The sequence below is a fragment of the Haliotis rubra genome, unplaced genomic scaffold, assembly GCF_003918875.1.
Source record: "Haliotis rubra isolate DU_JTF1 unplaced genomic scaffold, ASM391887v1 Scf758, whole genome shotgun sequence".
In the NCBI taxonomy this organism is placed as follows: Eukaryota; Metazoa; Mollusca; class Gastropoda; order Lepetellida; family Haliotidae; genus Haliotis; species Haliotis rubra.
This window is the reverse complement of record NW_025767477.1, coordinates 316,795-334,047: the sequence shown is the minus strand read 5'-3', so window position 1 is coordinate 334,047 and position 17,253 is coordinate 316,795. Positions and strand designations below refer to the sequence as shown.

Below are 17,253 nucleotides of genomic sequence, written 5' to 3'. Positions count from 1 at the left end.
CTGAACCACAAGCACATTGTTGATTACACTCATGGCCAAAAAATCGTCGAGATAGCCGAAAATCTCTATGTGTCTGTGATGGAGGAAGGCCAGTATGGGAGTTATCATTACTGTGAATAGCCAGGGGGCAAGTGATATCCCGAATGATAGAACCCTGAACTGATATCTGCGACCGTTGACTGCAAACCTCAGGTATCTCTGCGACAGAGGTTGAATTGGCACATGCAGGTATGCGTCCTTCAGGTCTAGACTTACAAACTTGGCGTTCAGTTGAATAAGGGTGCTCAATTTCGCTAGAGCTTCCATCCTGAATTTTGGTGGTTTTTGAAGAAAATTCTTGTTGAGGATCTTTAGATCGATTATCATACGCATCTCCTCCGTGTCTTTCTTGGTGACTAGAAACACGAGAGAATAAAATCCCTCTGAGGTGTCTAGCTTCCTTTTCTAAAAGTTGTTGAATAGCTTTGTTGGCTGCTGTTAGGCGATGGCCTTGAATATAAAACCTCCTGGAGGTCGAACATGCCAGGGTAGCAAAAATCCCCGACGCACCACTGAGAGAATCCACGAATCCTGTGTGATTAGTTCCCAATTCTTGTGATACCGTTGCCAGACGGCCCCCTACCGGCGAAGGAATCACGTGTTGAACAAAATCGAATTCTATCTCCAAGTCCCGGGGCGGTTCCAAATCGTAAGGAATAGAATCTGTTTCTAGAGGGGAGTCAGAACCTCCTAGCCCTTGAGGGGCGAAAAGACCTAGCCCCCCTACCTCTACCTCTAGAACTTGCAAAGGAACCCCTGCTAGAGGTCGATGTACGTGGTCTAGCATCCAAGGCTCTATCAAACGCTGAACGTTGTAATAGTGCCTGTCGATTTATGGATTGAGGGCGAGACCCAGATGAAGGTTGTGTGCTATCTCTTCTACCCCTAGGTGCACTTCTGAACCTATTCTGCGACAAGAGGGCCGACACTAAACTGATTAAGATTCCTCGTAGTAATAGCATCCTTTGCTTCAACTGCTTGTTGACACTGCCCGTTGAAGGTAGCCTCTGAGTTCAAAGGTTGCTGAAACATCAGCTCCTTAGTGGATTCCGGTAGATTCTTAACTGAGTTCAACTTGTGTGTCCTATCCATAGCCGTGAGTCTGCCCAAGGAATAGACTTGATTCTGAGTAGCATCCGAAACAGCGTGACATAATACATCCAAGTAAGAATGAGCCAAGGCTACTTCATGCATCGACATAGCCACGAGAGTATCCTTCTTAATGTCTGTATAATCCTTGAATACAGGAGGGAGTAACGCCCTTACACCCGCCGCGAACCAATTAACATAAGAGAGGATATCTATGGTAGAACACGCGGCTGTGTCCAATTCCTTAAATTCCCTGGGTTGGAATGGTAACGGAGAGTCCTGATTACTAGCCCCCAGTAAACTAAAGGTATCCCAGCTGGCAATTCCCGATTGTGAATAGTATACGCTGGCCTATGAGTAATCTTGGGTAAGTTCACCAGAGAAGTAGATTTAACCAACAATTCATTGTAATTATTCATGGCCGATCACACTACTGATGAATGAGGCAAAGATAGCCTGGGAGTGCGCTCCGGAGGTAAACAGCCAGAAGAGCCCAATTCAATGGGTATTTCCTGTTCCATATCCTCAGCTGGCGGAGGTAAAGTACTTGGATACAACCCATATAAAAAATCTAATTTTTCCTTCAATGTCCATCCGGGAGCGTAATCTTCCGCCGCCATATCCATGGAAGGCACAGTAACACAACCCTCCATAATCAATTCAGGATTAGATACCGGGTAGGCCATATGCCCCTCTGAGTCGGATAAGTCCGGGATTAACGGTAATATGGGCAGATTGTCCGTATCTATAAAGTCCTCGCAAGCCGTTGCTGTAACTATAGCCGTTGCATGACTATCCGTGGCATTCCCCGTAGGACAAGCAGCCCTCTGCTGGGAGTCCGCCGTGAAGCCCATGCTATCTGACTGGCGGCCTGAGCCTGACTAACGGAATCCCCCCCAAGCCGCACGGGCGACACAGATCCACCAGAGCAAGAAACGATAGCCGGCTCTGCAGACTGTCTGGCTTGGGTACTGGACCCTAAGGGTACCCCCTCACAAAGGCGGTGTCCCTCCTGCACGAAGCCTTAGCGTCTCCCGCCGTGGGGATCGGCAAATGACTGTTGTTTCAGTGGCCTAGTGCGCCCGTAATCGTCATTGTCATTTATATATGGAGCCCTCTGAGTTAACGATTCTGTGAAATCTAACTGCCTCTGCAATTCTGATATTTTCCCATCGTTACGCTTTTCAAACTCATGGAAAGATTGCCGAATGGAAGTCTGAATATCCAACTTAAAATCCAACAATAGGGACGTAATGGCCGACATGTTCACTTGGCTGGACGAAGAACTAGATTTTGATCTTGACCTAGACTTATTCTCTGATTTAATAGAATCTGGCTGAGGTTGAGAAGCAGATTTCTTAATTCTAGATGAATCTGATGAATCCGATAATTCCCTTTTCCTGGAATTATTGCGAGCCTTGTCCATAATTAACCAGTCCTCTTTTGATAATTCTGAGCACAGCAAACAATGATTATCTGAAGAACAAGGCGATCCCACAAAACATGAGGCACATAATGAATGAGGGTCCGATTCAGCCATGAATCTCTGGCATTGCAAGCACTTGTTTTGCGACATTGTGATAAGTCCTAATGGCGGGAAAATCTAACTCCTCACAAGTAAAGCAATTGCAAAATATACAGTTCACAATATACTGCAATGGTCAGAACAATGCGATATCACTAACCAGTACTTGCAAAATTCACTTGTGAAGACTTTCATTGATAATTCTCTTCCACTTCTGTGAACGTCTGCACGTGAACCATACAGAAAAACTTATGAGGGTTTGCGGAGAATCATTCTGTGACGTCATGGCTAGGGGAGATAACTGTGTCACTCTTTAGGCATACCACTAAGGATAACTATGACTTAGGCTTTTTTTTAAGAGAACCTTTTTCTCTTTCATTTCTGTATGTCACTGCGATACCACAGGAAACTGGCAACCATAATCCAGAGGGAACGTTTACGACATAATTGATACTGTTGTCCAAACCTGTGAGTAACCTGATTAAAACCTGCAAAACATGGAGAACTCTTGTTTAACATTGTACTTTACTGTACCTTGGGCTAGAGTTAAACTGTGATCTTTCAGCATAAAATTTATACAGGCCTGACTACCATGCAGAAGCTGTCTTGCATATATGTACAAGGAAATGGTATGTCTGGGCAGAATATTTCCAACTGATGATAACTTATATGAACTGCGTTTGTGAACTGACACTTGGCCTCAGCGGCATATATCATCAAAACCATGCATCTCTTCAGGGGATATTGTTGAGACCTTGCATCTACTGACCTGGTACATATCCCCAGACACCCTGCATCTACTCACCTGGGACATATCCCCAGACACCCTACATCTACTCACCTGGTACATATCCCCAGACACCCTACATCTACTCACCTGGTACATATACCCAGACACCCTACATCTACTCACCTGGTACATATCCCCAGACACCCTACATCTACTCACCTGGTACATATCCACAGAGACCCTACCATCTACTCACCTGGGACATATCCCCAGACACCCTACCATCTACTCAACTGGTACATATCCCCAGACACCCTACATCTACTCACCTGGTACATATCCCCCGACACCCTACATCTACTGACCTGGTACATATCTCCAGACACCCTACATCTACTCACCTGGTAACTATCCCTAGACACCCTACATCTACTCACCTGGTACATATCCCCAGACACCCTACATCTACTGACCTGGTACATATCCCCAGACACCTTACCATCTACTCACCTGGGACATATTCCCAGACACCCTACCATCTACTCACCTGGGACATATCCCCAGACACCCTACCATCTACTCACCTGGTACATATCCCCAGACACCCTACATCTACTCACCTGGTACATATCCCCAGACACGTTACATCTACTCACCTGGTACATATCCCCAGACACCCTACATCTACTCACCTGGTACACATCCCCAGACACCCTACATCTACTCACCTGGTACATATCCCCAGAGACCCTACCATCTACTCACCTGGTAACTATCCCCAGACACCCTACCATCTACTCACCTGGTACATATCCCCCGACACCCCACATCTACTCACCTGGTACATATCCCCAGACACCCTACATCTACTCACCTGGTACATATCCCCAGACACCCTACATCTACTGACCTGATACATATCCCCAGACACCTTACATCTACTCACCTGGTACCTATCCCCAGACACCCTACATCTACTCACCTGGGACATATCCCCAGACACCCTACATCTACTCACCTGGGACATATCCCCAGACATTCCACATCTACTCACCTGGTACATATCCCCAGACACCCCACATCTACTGACCTGGGACATATCCCCAGACACCCCACATCTACTCACCTGGTAACTATCCCCAGACACCCCACATCTACTGACCTGGTAGTCTGCAGCAGCAGGTCTGTCTGACCAGGTACATATCCCCAGACACCCTAGGCCTACATCTACTGACCTGGTACATATCCCCAGACACCCCACATCTACTGACCTGGGACATATCCCCAGACACCCCACATCTACTGACCTGGTACATATCCCCAGACATCCCACATCTACTCACCTGGGACATATCCCCAGACACCCCACATCTACTCACCTGGTAACTATCCCCAGACACCTCACATCTACTCACCTGGTAGTCTGCAGCAGCAGGTCTGTCTGACCAGGTACATATCCCCAGACACCCCACATCTACTGACCTGGTAGTCTGCAGCAGCAGGTCTGTCTGACCAGGTACATATCCCCAGACACCCTACATCTACTGACCTGGTACATATCCCCAGACACCCCATATCTACTGACCTGGTACATATCCCCAGACACCCCACATCTACTGACCTGGTACATATCCCCAGACACCGCACATCTACTCACCTGGTACATATCCCCAGACACCCCACATCTACTCACCTGGTAACTATCCCCAGACACCCCACATCTACTGACCTGGTAGTCTGCAGCAGCAGGTCTGTCTGACCAGGTACATATCCCCAGACACCCCACATCTACTCACCTGGTAGTCTGCAGCAGCAGGTCTGTCTGACCAGGTACATATCCCCAGACACCCTACATCTACTCACCTGGTACATATCCCCAGACACCCCACATCTACTGACCTGGTACATATCCCCAGACACCCCACATCTACTGACCTGGTACATATCCCCAGACACCCCACATCTACTGACCTGGTAGTCTGCAGCAGCAGGTCTGTCTGACCAGGTACATATCCCCAGACACCCTACATCTACTGACCTGGTACATATCCCCAGACACCCTACATCTACTCACCTGGTACATATCCCCAGACATCCCACATCTACTGACCTGGTACATATCCCCAGACACCCCACATCTACTCACCTGGTAACTATCCCCAGACACCCCACATCTACTGACCTTGTAGTCTGCAGCAGCAGGTCTGTCTGACCAGGTACACGTGTCCTGTTGTACTAGCTGGATCGCCTGGGACTGCACCTCGTACTTCTCCTCGTCCTTCTTCTGGTCTGGGGACAGCACCTCCATGTTGACCACCCCTGGAGCAGGTCCCTCTTGGTGCTGCTCCACATGCTGGACAGGTTTCTTCACCTCCACATGATTGTCCAGCTGGAGTACTTCCTTCAGGCGGTCAATTCCAGAACGGTCGCCTTTGGCGATCTTCCCCACTGTGTCTTTAATTTCTTTAATCGTCTCATGATTGCGTAAGATGTCATCTTCAATTCTTTTTATCTTTATTTCTATACCATCCAATGCTTGCTGAAAACAAATAATTCTAATTAGAACCCTGTGCATCCATCCTAGTAATACATTCCAAACACAAAGCTATCTAAGAATATTTTGCTTTTGTCATATGACAAATATAATATTAGTCTGACACACAACTTACCATATATTTGGATGACAGAGGATAAGAACTCATAATGAAGATAAGTTGAAAGACTGGCCAGTGCAAATATAGCCAACATAAAATAGAGGAGAGTGATTTGTCTCTGATGTGGTTTTATTTTTCTTGGCCTCAGCTGTATGGGCATGTTGCACCTCGGTATCTGTCCTTGTCATTGGTGAACTATCACTACACGCCATGTGTTCCCTGGCAAAATACAACACTAACAGTCTCCACCCAACCAAACCACACTGAGAGTAGTTTGTGAAGGGAGGCAACTGTTTGTTAAGCAAAAGTGCTTGGTGGGCCAACAAATCCGACTTGAAAAAGAGAATTTGTACTGCATCCACCAAATTACAAAACCAATTTTGTCAACACAGAAGAATATTAATTTCAAATTTGATTGGAATGTTCATATTTGTAAAATTTACTGGAGAAATCACTTCTCCCAACATTGCAAAAACAAATTTCCTAAATGTTATTCTGGAGATATTCCACCTATGGAACAAATTATTGAAAATTCTACTTTCACTGGTCATAAATTCACAGATTTATGTTGCCTCATGTCCAGACATAGTTGTTTGGTTCATATTTAAGATAACATTAAAGATTACACAGATTTTGGGGGATAATTTGCCAGTGTTATTGTCGCTTGAATGTATAACTATCTTGTTTATGGAAGTTTTCAAGAATAATGAACCAACAGACGGCTTATATAACTCGGAGCAGACACCATGTAGACAGTTGACATCAGTATGATATGAAAACAGTGACATTACTTTAGCACAAATATTCAACACAGGCCCTGCCCGATCAATTATCAGCCATTCAGGAAATGGAAATCCATTAGCATAAGAGGTCCAATTCTTTTTCCGTTTATTGAACAAAACATAAAACCCAATGGCTTGGCTAGTCAATGAAATGCCACAAATCACAAGGAAGAAGTAAGCTTCCTTGTATCTATTTTTGCAAAACTTTTAAAACGGTAAGTACCAGTAATGGAGGTCACAGCACTAACAGACATTTCTCCACAATCGAGCAGCGTGAGAAGACACCTTTTAACAAGAGACTGTTCACAACAGCCACTCACTCACTCGTGTACAGGGTCTACAAAAGACCGGTTCAAACAACATCCACTCACTCAAGTACAGGGTCTACAACAGACTGTGTCAAACAACATCCACTCACTCACTCATATACAGGGTCTACAAAAGACCGGTTCAAACAACATCCACTCACTCAAGTACAGGGTCTACAACAGACTGTGTCAAACAACATCCACTCACTCACTCATGTACAGGGTCTACAACAGACTGCGTCAAACAACAGCCACTCACTTACTCATGTACAGGGTAAACAACAGACTGTGTAAAACAACATCCACTCACTCACTGATGTACAGGGTATATAACAGGCCATGTCAAACAACATCCACTCACTCATTCATGTACAGGGTATACAACAGACTGTGTCAAACAACAGCCACTCACTCATTTATGTACCGGGTATACAACAGACTATCAAACAACATCTACTCACTCACTCATGTACAGGGTCTACAACAGACTGTGTCAAACAACAGCCACTCACTCACTCATGTACAGGGTATACAACAGACTGTGTCAAACAACAGCCACTCACTCACTCATGTACAGGGTGAACAAAAGACTGTGTCAAACAACATCCACTCACTCACTCATGTACAGGGTATACAACAGACTGTGTCAAACAACATCCACTCACTTACTCATGTACAGGGACTACAACAGACTGTCAAACAACATCCACTCACTCACTCATGTACAGGGTATACAACAGACTGTGTCAAACAACATCCACTCACTCACTCATGTACAGGGACTACAACAGACTGTCAAACAACATCCACTCACTCACTCATGTACAGGGTCTACAACAGACTGTGTCAAACAACATCCACTCACTCACTCATGTACAGGGTATACAACAGACTGTCAAACAACATCCACTCACTCACTCATGTACAGGGTATACAACAGACTGTGTCAAACAGCATCCACTCACTCACTCATGTACAGGGTATACAACAGACTGTCAAACAACATCCACTCACTCACTCATGTACAGGGTATACAACAGACTGTCAAACAACATCCACTCACTCACTCATGTACAGGGTATACAACAGACTGTGTCAAACAACATCCACTCACTCACTCATGTACAGGGTATACAACAGACTGTCAAACAACATCCACTCACTCACTCATGTACAGGGTCTACAACAGACTGTGTCAAACAACAGCCACTCACTTACTCATGTACAGGGTCTACAACAGACTGTGTCAAACAACAGCCACTCACTTACTCATGTACAGGGTCTACAACAGACTGTGTCAAACAACAGCCACTCACTCACTGATGTACAGGGTATATAACAGGCCATGTCAAACAACATCCACTCACTCATTCATGTACAGGGTATACAACAGACTGTGTCAAACAACAGCCACTCACTCATTTATGTACAGGGTATATAAGAGACCATGTCAAACAACATCCACTCACTCACTGATGTACAGGGTATACAACAGACTGTGTCAAACAACAGCCACTCACTCCTACAGGGTATACAACAGACTGTGTCAAACAACAGCCACTCACTCACTCATATACAGGGTCTACAACAGACTGTGTCAAACAACATCCACTCACTCACTGACGTACAGGGTCTACAACAGACTGTGTCAAACAACAGCCACTCATGTACAGGGTATACAACAGACCATGTCAAACAACAGCCACTCACTCACTCATGTACAGGGTATACAACAGACTGTGTCAAACAACATCCACTCACTCACTCATGTACAGGGTATACAACAGACCATGTCAAACAACTTCCACTCACTCACTCATATACAGGGTCTACAACAGACTGTGTCAAACAACATCCACTCACTCACTCATGTACAGGGTCTACAACAGACCATGTCAAACATAATGCACTGTTCTTGAAAATCTTCTTTTCTCTGCTTCAGTGACATTAAAGTGTAATTCCCTTTACGCTGCTTCAAGTTCAATCACATCATGTAAAATGTTACAATTTCTGGACTTTCTGGATGTTTCTTAGTTTTTGTAAGATTTTTCCTTAGGCTGCAGTGGATTGAGAGGAGTCTAACATTTACAGACACACAGACACAAACAAACACACACAGGCACACACACACAAACACACACACAGAGATATGTTAAAATAAAATATATCTTACAATTTCTGGACTTTCTGGATGTTTCTTAGTTTCTGTAAGATTTTTCCTCAGGCTTCAGTGGATTGAGAGGAGTCTAACGTTTACAGAAACACAGGCACACAAACACAGGCACGCAGACACACAGAACAGGCCCCAGTTCAAAAAGTTACACATATCTGCTACACCAACTTGCGTGCATTGGGCAGGCTGTTTCCCTGGAATTTTTACAAAGTTATTTTACAAAGATACAACTACTGTAAAAAAAAAATACAATATGAAGATATTAGTCTGAACAAATGTAGACTTTAATGCACAAATATACATGCAATCAACCATGATTAGAAAACAAATACTAAAGAATGATTTTCGCTGAACTAGATGTACTCTAGAACTAGATCTATAGGTGACATACAGTATATTGTTTTAGAATCAAATTACCTGAAGGAATTAAACAAGTTATCCTTTAAACACATGTTCATTGTATCACATTTGTTTGAGAGATGTTTTGATAACTTAAACAAGTTCCCCTTTCATCAAAACACTTTCATTATCACCAAAGCAATGTGACAACAAGTTATGTTTTCTCTCTTTTTACAAACATTCATCTGGTATATTATTTTCAAAAATTAAACTTATACAAAAGAGCACAAGTTGGAATTACCAGTACCAGTGTTCCATACACGTTGGGGACAGTGTTTCAGTTCCTGTCTCACTGGTTGCCCATATTGTAAAGTTTTCTGAGAATTAACTAAAATTAAAAACTATTGCCCGTTTCATGAATTGAGCAGATAATTGTTTGTGCAATGCACACACTGGACAGTTGTACAGATTGTGTGTAACATATGTGTTACAAAATATGACATCAATCACTGTACATCTGTGTCAGCCCTGCTTGGACAGTACACAATACAGCTTATCAGCTATCAATTCAGTCAAAACACAAATGAACAAATCTGCAGTTTGCACAATAACATTGCCTAAACACCATTTATAATGATCAATCAGCACACTTATATCTGCATACCTGGCACAGGAACAGAGTAATACCTGAGATTCGACTGCCTGCATGGAACACTAAGCTCACACATCCTCCCTCCCCAGCCCAGCAAATTGATGGAAGCTCCCTTGTGCCCCTCAACTTCCTAATTCTCACAACCCCTATCCACTGCCCAAGCCTCCCTTGTTCACCCTGGTACAAATCGATGGCAGACTCCAGTACTACATCCACACCTACCAGTACCCAAGGCAACCTACAGTATCCACACTGGCCACCTGACCTCCTTCAGATAACCCGCCAACTACTTCCGTACACACCATCTACCCGAGGTGTCATTAACATTATGTTTACACACCAGCAGCCACGTATGCATGTACCAGAGAAGCTGTCACAGAAAGTACCTGCTCAACAACCCATGACAGCTAGGAAAGGCTGTTCAGCCATTAAAACCCTGAAAAGGTGTGCATGGTCAAATGTCTCTCCCACAAGCATTTCTTGTCACTTTAACTAAGTAGGTCAGTGAAATATTATTCTGCCTGCCACAGTCTGGTGGCAGGTATTGATTGAAGTTAGGTTCAGGTATGTACCTGTCCACAGCATGAGGTAGTGTCTACCTCAAATCAGTATTGCTACAGTTTACTGGTGATAACTCATTGCTGCTTTACTCTAAAATCAATAACACCTTGTCTTCATTAACACACCTGTGAAAGTCACCTGGATTCATGTGGTTTACAAACTGAAAAACATATTTAATTCATGCGTGACTTACTGTGTAGTGTCGGGTGACAGATGGCCACTCTGATTAGACAGTTGTCTGCTCAGCTGGTAACACAGCCACATGGCCTGATTGGGGTAAATTACAGATGAAATTACACTGTTCAGCAGATAAACCCCAGTCACAGCTGTTATACACTGTCCAGCAGATAAACCCCAGCTATAGCTGATATACACTGTCAAGCAAATAAACCCCAGCTATAACTGATATACACTGTCCAGAAGAAAAAAACCCAGCTATACCTGATATACACTGTCAAGCAGATAAACCCCCAGCCACAGCTGATATATACTGTCCAGCAGATAAACCCCAGCTATAGCTGATATACACTGTCCAGCAAATAAACCCAAGCTATAGCTGATATACACTGTCCCGCAGATAAACCCTAGCTATAGCTGATATACACTGTCCAGCAGCTAAACCCCAGCCACAGCTGATATACACTGTCCAGCAGATAAACCCCAGCTATAGCTGATATACACTGTCCAGCAGCTAAACCCCAGCCACAGCTGATATACACTGTCCAACAGATAACCCCCAGATATACCTGATATACACTGTCCAGAAGAAAAAAACCCAGCCATAGCTGATATACACTGTCCAACAGATAAACCCCAGCTATAGCTGATATACACTGTCCAGCAGATAACTGACTGACTGAGTTTGGTTTTACGCCGCTTTTAGCAATATTCCAGCAACATCACGGCGGGGGACACCAGAAATGGGCTTCACACATTGTACCCATGTGGGGATTCGAATCCGGGTATTCGGCGTGACGAGCCAACGCTTTAACCACTAGGCTACCCCACGGCCCCTCCAGCAGATAAACCCCAGCTATAGCTGATATACACTGTCCAACAGATAAACCCCAGCTATAGCTGATATACACTGTCCAGAAGAAAAAAACCAGCCATAGCTGATATACACTGTCCAGCAGATAAACCCCAGCTATAGCTGATATACACTGTCCAGCAGATAAACCCCAGCCATAGCTGATATACACTGTCCAGAAGAAAAAAACCCAGCTATACCTGATATACACTGTCAAGCAGATAAACCCCCAGCCACAGCTGATATATACTGTCCAGCAGATAAACCCCAGCTATAGCTGATATACACTGTCCAGCAAATAAACCTCAGCTATAGCTGATATACACTGTCCAGCAGATAAACCCCAGCTATAGCTGATATACACTGTCCAGCAGATAAACCCCAGCTATAGCTGATATACACTGTCCAGCAAATAAACCCCCAGCCACAGCTGATATACACTGTCCAGCAGATAAACCCCAGCCATAGCTGATATACACTGTCCAACAGATAAACCCCAGCTATAGCTGATATACACTGCCCAGCAGATAAACCCCAGCTATAGCTGATATACACTGTCCAGCAGATAAACCCTAGCTATAGCTGATATACACTGTCCAGCAGATAAACCCCAGCTATAGCTAATATACACTGTCCCGCAGACAAACCCCCAGCCACAGCTGATATACACTGTCCAGCAGATAAACCCCAGCTATAGCTGATATACACTGTCCAGCAGATAACTCTCAGCTATAGCTAATATACACTGTCCAGCAGATAAACCCCAGCTACAGCTGATATACACTGTCCAACAGATAAACCCCAGCTATACCTGATATACACTGTCCAGAAGAAAAAAACCCAGCCCTAGCTGATATACACTGTCCAACAGATAAACCCCAGCTATAGCTGATATACACTGTCCAGCAGATAAACCCCAGCTATAGCTGATATCCACTGTCCAGCAGATAAACCCCAGCTATACCTGATATACACTGTCCAGAAGAAAAATACCCAGCCATAGCTGATATACACTGTCCAGCAGATAAACCCCAGCCATAGCTGATATACACTGTCCAGCAAATAAACCCCCAGCCACAGCTGATATACACTGTCCAGCAGATAAACCCTAGCTACAGCTGATATACACTGTCCAACAGATAAACCCCAGCTATAGCAGATATACACTGTCCAACAGATAAACCCCAGCTATAGCTGATATACACTGTCCAGCAGATAAACCCTAGCCACAGCAGATATACACTGTCCAGCAGATAAACCCCAGCTATAGCTGATATACACTGTCCAGCAGATAAACCCCCAGCCACGGTTGATATACACTGTCCAGCAGATAAACCCCCAGCCACGGTTGATATACACTGTCCAGCAGATAAACCCTAGCCACAGTAGATATACACTGTCCAGCAGATAAACCCCAGCTATAGCTGATATACACTGTCCAACAGATAAACCCCAGCTATAGCTGATATACACTGTCCAGCAGATAAACCCTAGCCACAGCAGATATACACTGTCCAGCAGATAAACCCCCAGCCACAGCAGATATACACTGTCCAGCAGATAACCCCCCAGCCACAGCTGATATACACTGTCCAGCAGATAAACCCCCAGCCACAGCTGATATACACTGTCCAGCAGATAAACCCCCAGCCACAGCTAATATACACTGTCCAGCAGATAAACCCCCAGCCACGGTTGATATATACTGTCCAGCAGATAAACCCTAGCCACAGCAGATATACACTGTCCAGCAGATAAACCCCCAGCCACAGCTGATATACACTGTCCAGCAGATAAACCCCCAGCCACAGCAGATATACACTGTCCAGCAGATAAACCCCCAGCCACAGCTGATATACACTGTCCAGCAGATAAACCCCCAGCCACAGCTGATATACACTGTCCAGCAGATAAACCCCCAGCCACAGCTAATATACACTGTCCAGCAGATAAACCCCCAGCCACGGTTGATATATACTGTCCAGCAGATAAACCCCCAGCCACAGCTGATATACACTGTCCAGCAGATAAACCCCCAGCCACAGCTGATATACACTGTCCAGCAGACAAACCCCAGCCACAACTGATATACACTGTCCAGCAGATAAGCCCCCAGCCACAGCTGATATACACTGTCCAGCAGATAAACCCCCAGCCACGGTTGATATATACTGTCCAGCAGATAAACCCCAGCCACAGCAGATATACACTGTCCAGCAGATAAACCCTAGCCACAGCAGATATACACTGTCCAGCAGATAAACCCCCAGCCACAGCTGATATACACTGTCCAGCAGATAAACCCCCAGCCACAGCTGATATACACTGTCCAGCAGATAAACCCCCAGCCACAGCTGATATACACTGTCCAGCAGATAAACCCCAGCCACAACTGATATACACTGTCCAGCAGATAAACCCCCAGCCACAGCTGATATACACTGTCCAGCAGATAAACCCCCAGCCACGGTTGATATATACTGTCCAGCAGATAAACCCCAGCCACAGCTGATATACACTGTCCAGCAGATAAACCCCCAGCCACGGTTGATATATACTGTCCAGCAGATAAACCCTAGCCACAGCAGATATATATACAGGGTGGTATATGTTCAAAGTGATGTCATCCAGGTCCTTATGAGGAGTTTACAAACCCACTGCGTCAGCTGATATATACTGCGTGATATATACTGGTCTACAAACCCACTGCTGCTGATATACTGGGTGTTATATATACTGAGTGGAGTCATCTAGATACTGTAGTCTACAAACCCACTGCTACAGCTGATATATACTGGGTGTTATATATACTGAGTGGAGTCATCTAGATACTGTAGTCTACAAACCCACTGCTACAGCTGATATTTACTGGGTGTTATATATACTGAGTGGAGTCATCTAGATACTGCAGTCTACAAACCCACTGCTACAGCTGATATATACTGGTGGTGATATATACTGAGTGGAGTCATCTAGATACTGTAGTCTACAAACCCACTGCTACAGCTGATATATACTGGGTGTGATATATACTGAGTGGAGTCATCTAGATACTGTAGTCTACAAACCCACTGCTACAGCTGATATATACTGGGTGTTATATATACTGAGTGGAGTCATCTAGATACTGTAGTCTACAAACCCACTGCTACAGCTGATATTTACTGGGTGTTATATATACTGAGTGGAGTCATCTAGATACTGTAGTCTGGTGGTGATAAAGTGGAGTCATCTAGATACCCACTGCTACAGCTGATATATACTGGTGGTGATATATACTGAGTGGAGTCATCTAGATACTGCAGTCTACAAACCCACTGCTACAGCTGATATATACTGGGTGTCATATATACTGAGTGGAGTCATCTAGATACTGTAGTCTACAAACCCACTGCTACAGCTGATATTTACTGGGTGTGATATATACTGAGTGGAGTCATCTAGATACTGTAGTCTACAAACCCACTGCTACAGCTGATATATACTGGGTGTGATATATACTGAGTGGAGTCATCTAGATACTGCAGTCTACAAACCCACTGCTACAGCTGATATTTACTGGGTGTTATATATACTGAGTGGAGTCATCTAGATACTGCAGTCTACAAACCCACTGCTACAGCTATAATCTGTGTTATTCATACTGATAGAATTCATCCAGATACTGCACAGTAGTCAACAAAACTTCTGCTGTAGCTTATATATACTGGGTGGTATGTATGCTGTTCACTGAACCATGTTCTACAGCTGACAAGTACGAGGCTGTATACACACTAAGAACAGACCTCAAGGTACTGTAGAGCAGTTCACTAAACCATGTTCTGGCAGCTGACATGTACGAGGCTTTATTACCCTTAAGATAAATTTGTCGAACTCTGACAGGTCAACGGCCAAAGCATACGAAAACATGTAGGCGAATTTGCCAGGGTGTGCATACCGTACACCGCATCAAATCTGTCAAGTGACACTCTAGACAGGTTGTACAAATGACCTTGACCTTAGATGGAATGTGGCTGCCAAACGGCTGATCGCTTCGAAATTTTAGAGCTGGCGTATACAATTATGAGCTTAACAGAGTAATAAAATTGTTGCCATAATGTTTTATTTGTTTGTATCAATAAAAGTATATAAAAAAATAAAATGTTCCTCTATTTCACTTGTCGTTTAACAAAACCTCGAATTTGATCATTTTTATCATAGCCATCCCAAGTTATCTCCCTTTATGACCGATCAGGATAAATCATGGCGAAACGTTTTGCGTCTCATTCTGCCGAAGATTGTAAACTGGTTTTAAAGATAAGTTCAATAAAGAAATCTTAAGGGTAATAAATTCATCACACGGTTTTTTGAAAGGGTGTATGGGACTGTAAGATCCATGTAAATTCCGTATTTCCTTCAAAAGCGCCTCAGGAAATACGGAATTCACAAGGGCCTTACAGTCCCGTACACCCTTTCAAACCACTGTGTAACTAATAGTATGCACACTAAGAACAGACCTCAAGATACTGTAGAGCAGTTCACTAAACCTCTGCTTCAGCTGACATGTACCAGGTGGTACAAAGACAGCTGATAAATTTATCGGTATAGTAGTGTGATAGCTCATTTTCAGCATACCTCAAACAAACTTTGGTATGTGATATCGATAAAACTAAGTACATTGGCACTTAGGTCCATCATCAATATTGTGTGTGGGATCACAAGCCCCTTGACACCAAGGTTTTTCTGATGCAAATTTTCATAAAAACTGAAAAGGGAATGTTCTGCGAGAATTGCAATTGCATGGCATTGGATCTACCGATGGCTATAAAATTACACAGAAATGTAGAATATTAAATTTCCTATCTGATTGTGTACACTCAAGAGCAAGTACCTCCCGTAGTTTGATAAAATACACACTTCTCAGTGTTGTCTGAAATTTGGTTATGCGTTAAAAAACTATAAAGCCGATTAAGCAATGTGCGACAGGTTTATCTATTTGGCATCTTTACCGAACATGAGAGCGAACAAAATACTGCCCGACACCTGAACGTCAAACGAATATATGAAACGGGTTTGTGTGCTAATGTATAATGTTATACACTCAAAATAGAAAATAGCTGGCAATTAAATGTTGAAAATGGCTTTCCTCTATGACGTTCAACGATGACAGAGGTCACACAGGTGTAAAGATAAGGTGACATAACTCCGCCATGCATAACACATCATCATTTTAACACTATATTTTCGTGATGCTCTGTTCACGGTGAACCAAACTATTCCAATACAAAGGATCCAGAGTGTAACTGGATATGTTTTGGTAGAATAACAATTGATAAGAAATGATGACATTGTATTACATGAGAAAGCATGTAAAAGTGAATTGGAGGCCCAT

General features: G+C 43.9%; 1 protein-coding gene across 1 annotated transcript in view; it reads right to left on the bottom strand.

Moving 5' to 3' along the window:
- Positions 1-17,253, bottom strand: part of LOC124260264 (alpha-mannosidase 2x-like) — a 139,757-nt gene that overhangs the window by 109,259 nt on the left and 13,245 nt on the right. Inside the window, exon 2 of the mRNA XM_046694517.1 lies at positions 5,566-5,922. Within this exon, the coding sequence (XP_046550473.1) occupies positions 5,566-5,922 (357 nt within the window). The remainder of the gene's footprint in view (positions 1-5,565; positions 5,923-17,253) is intronic.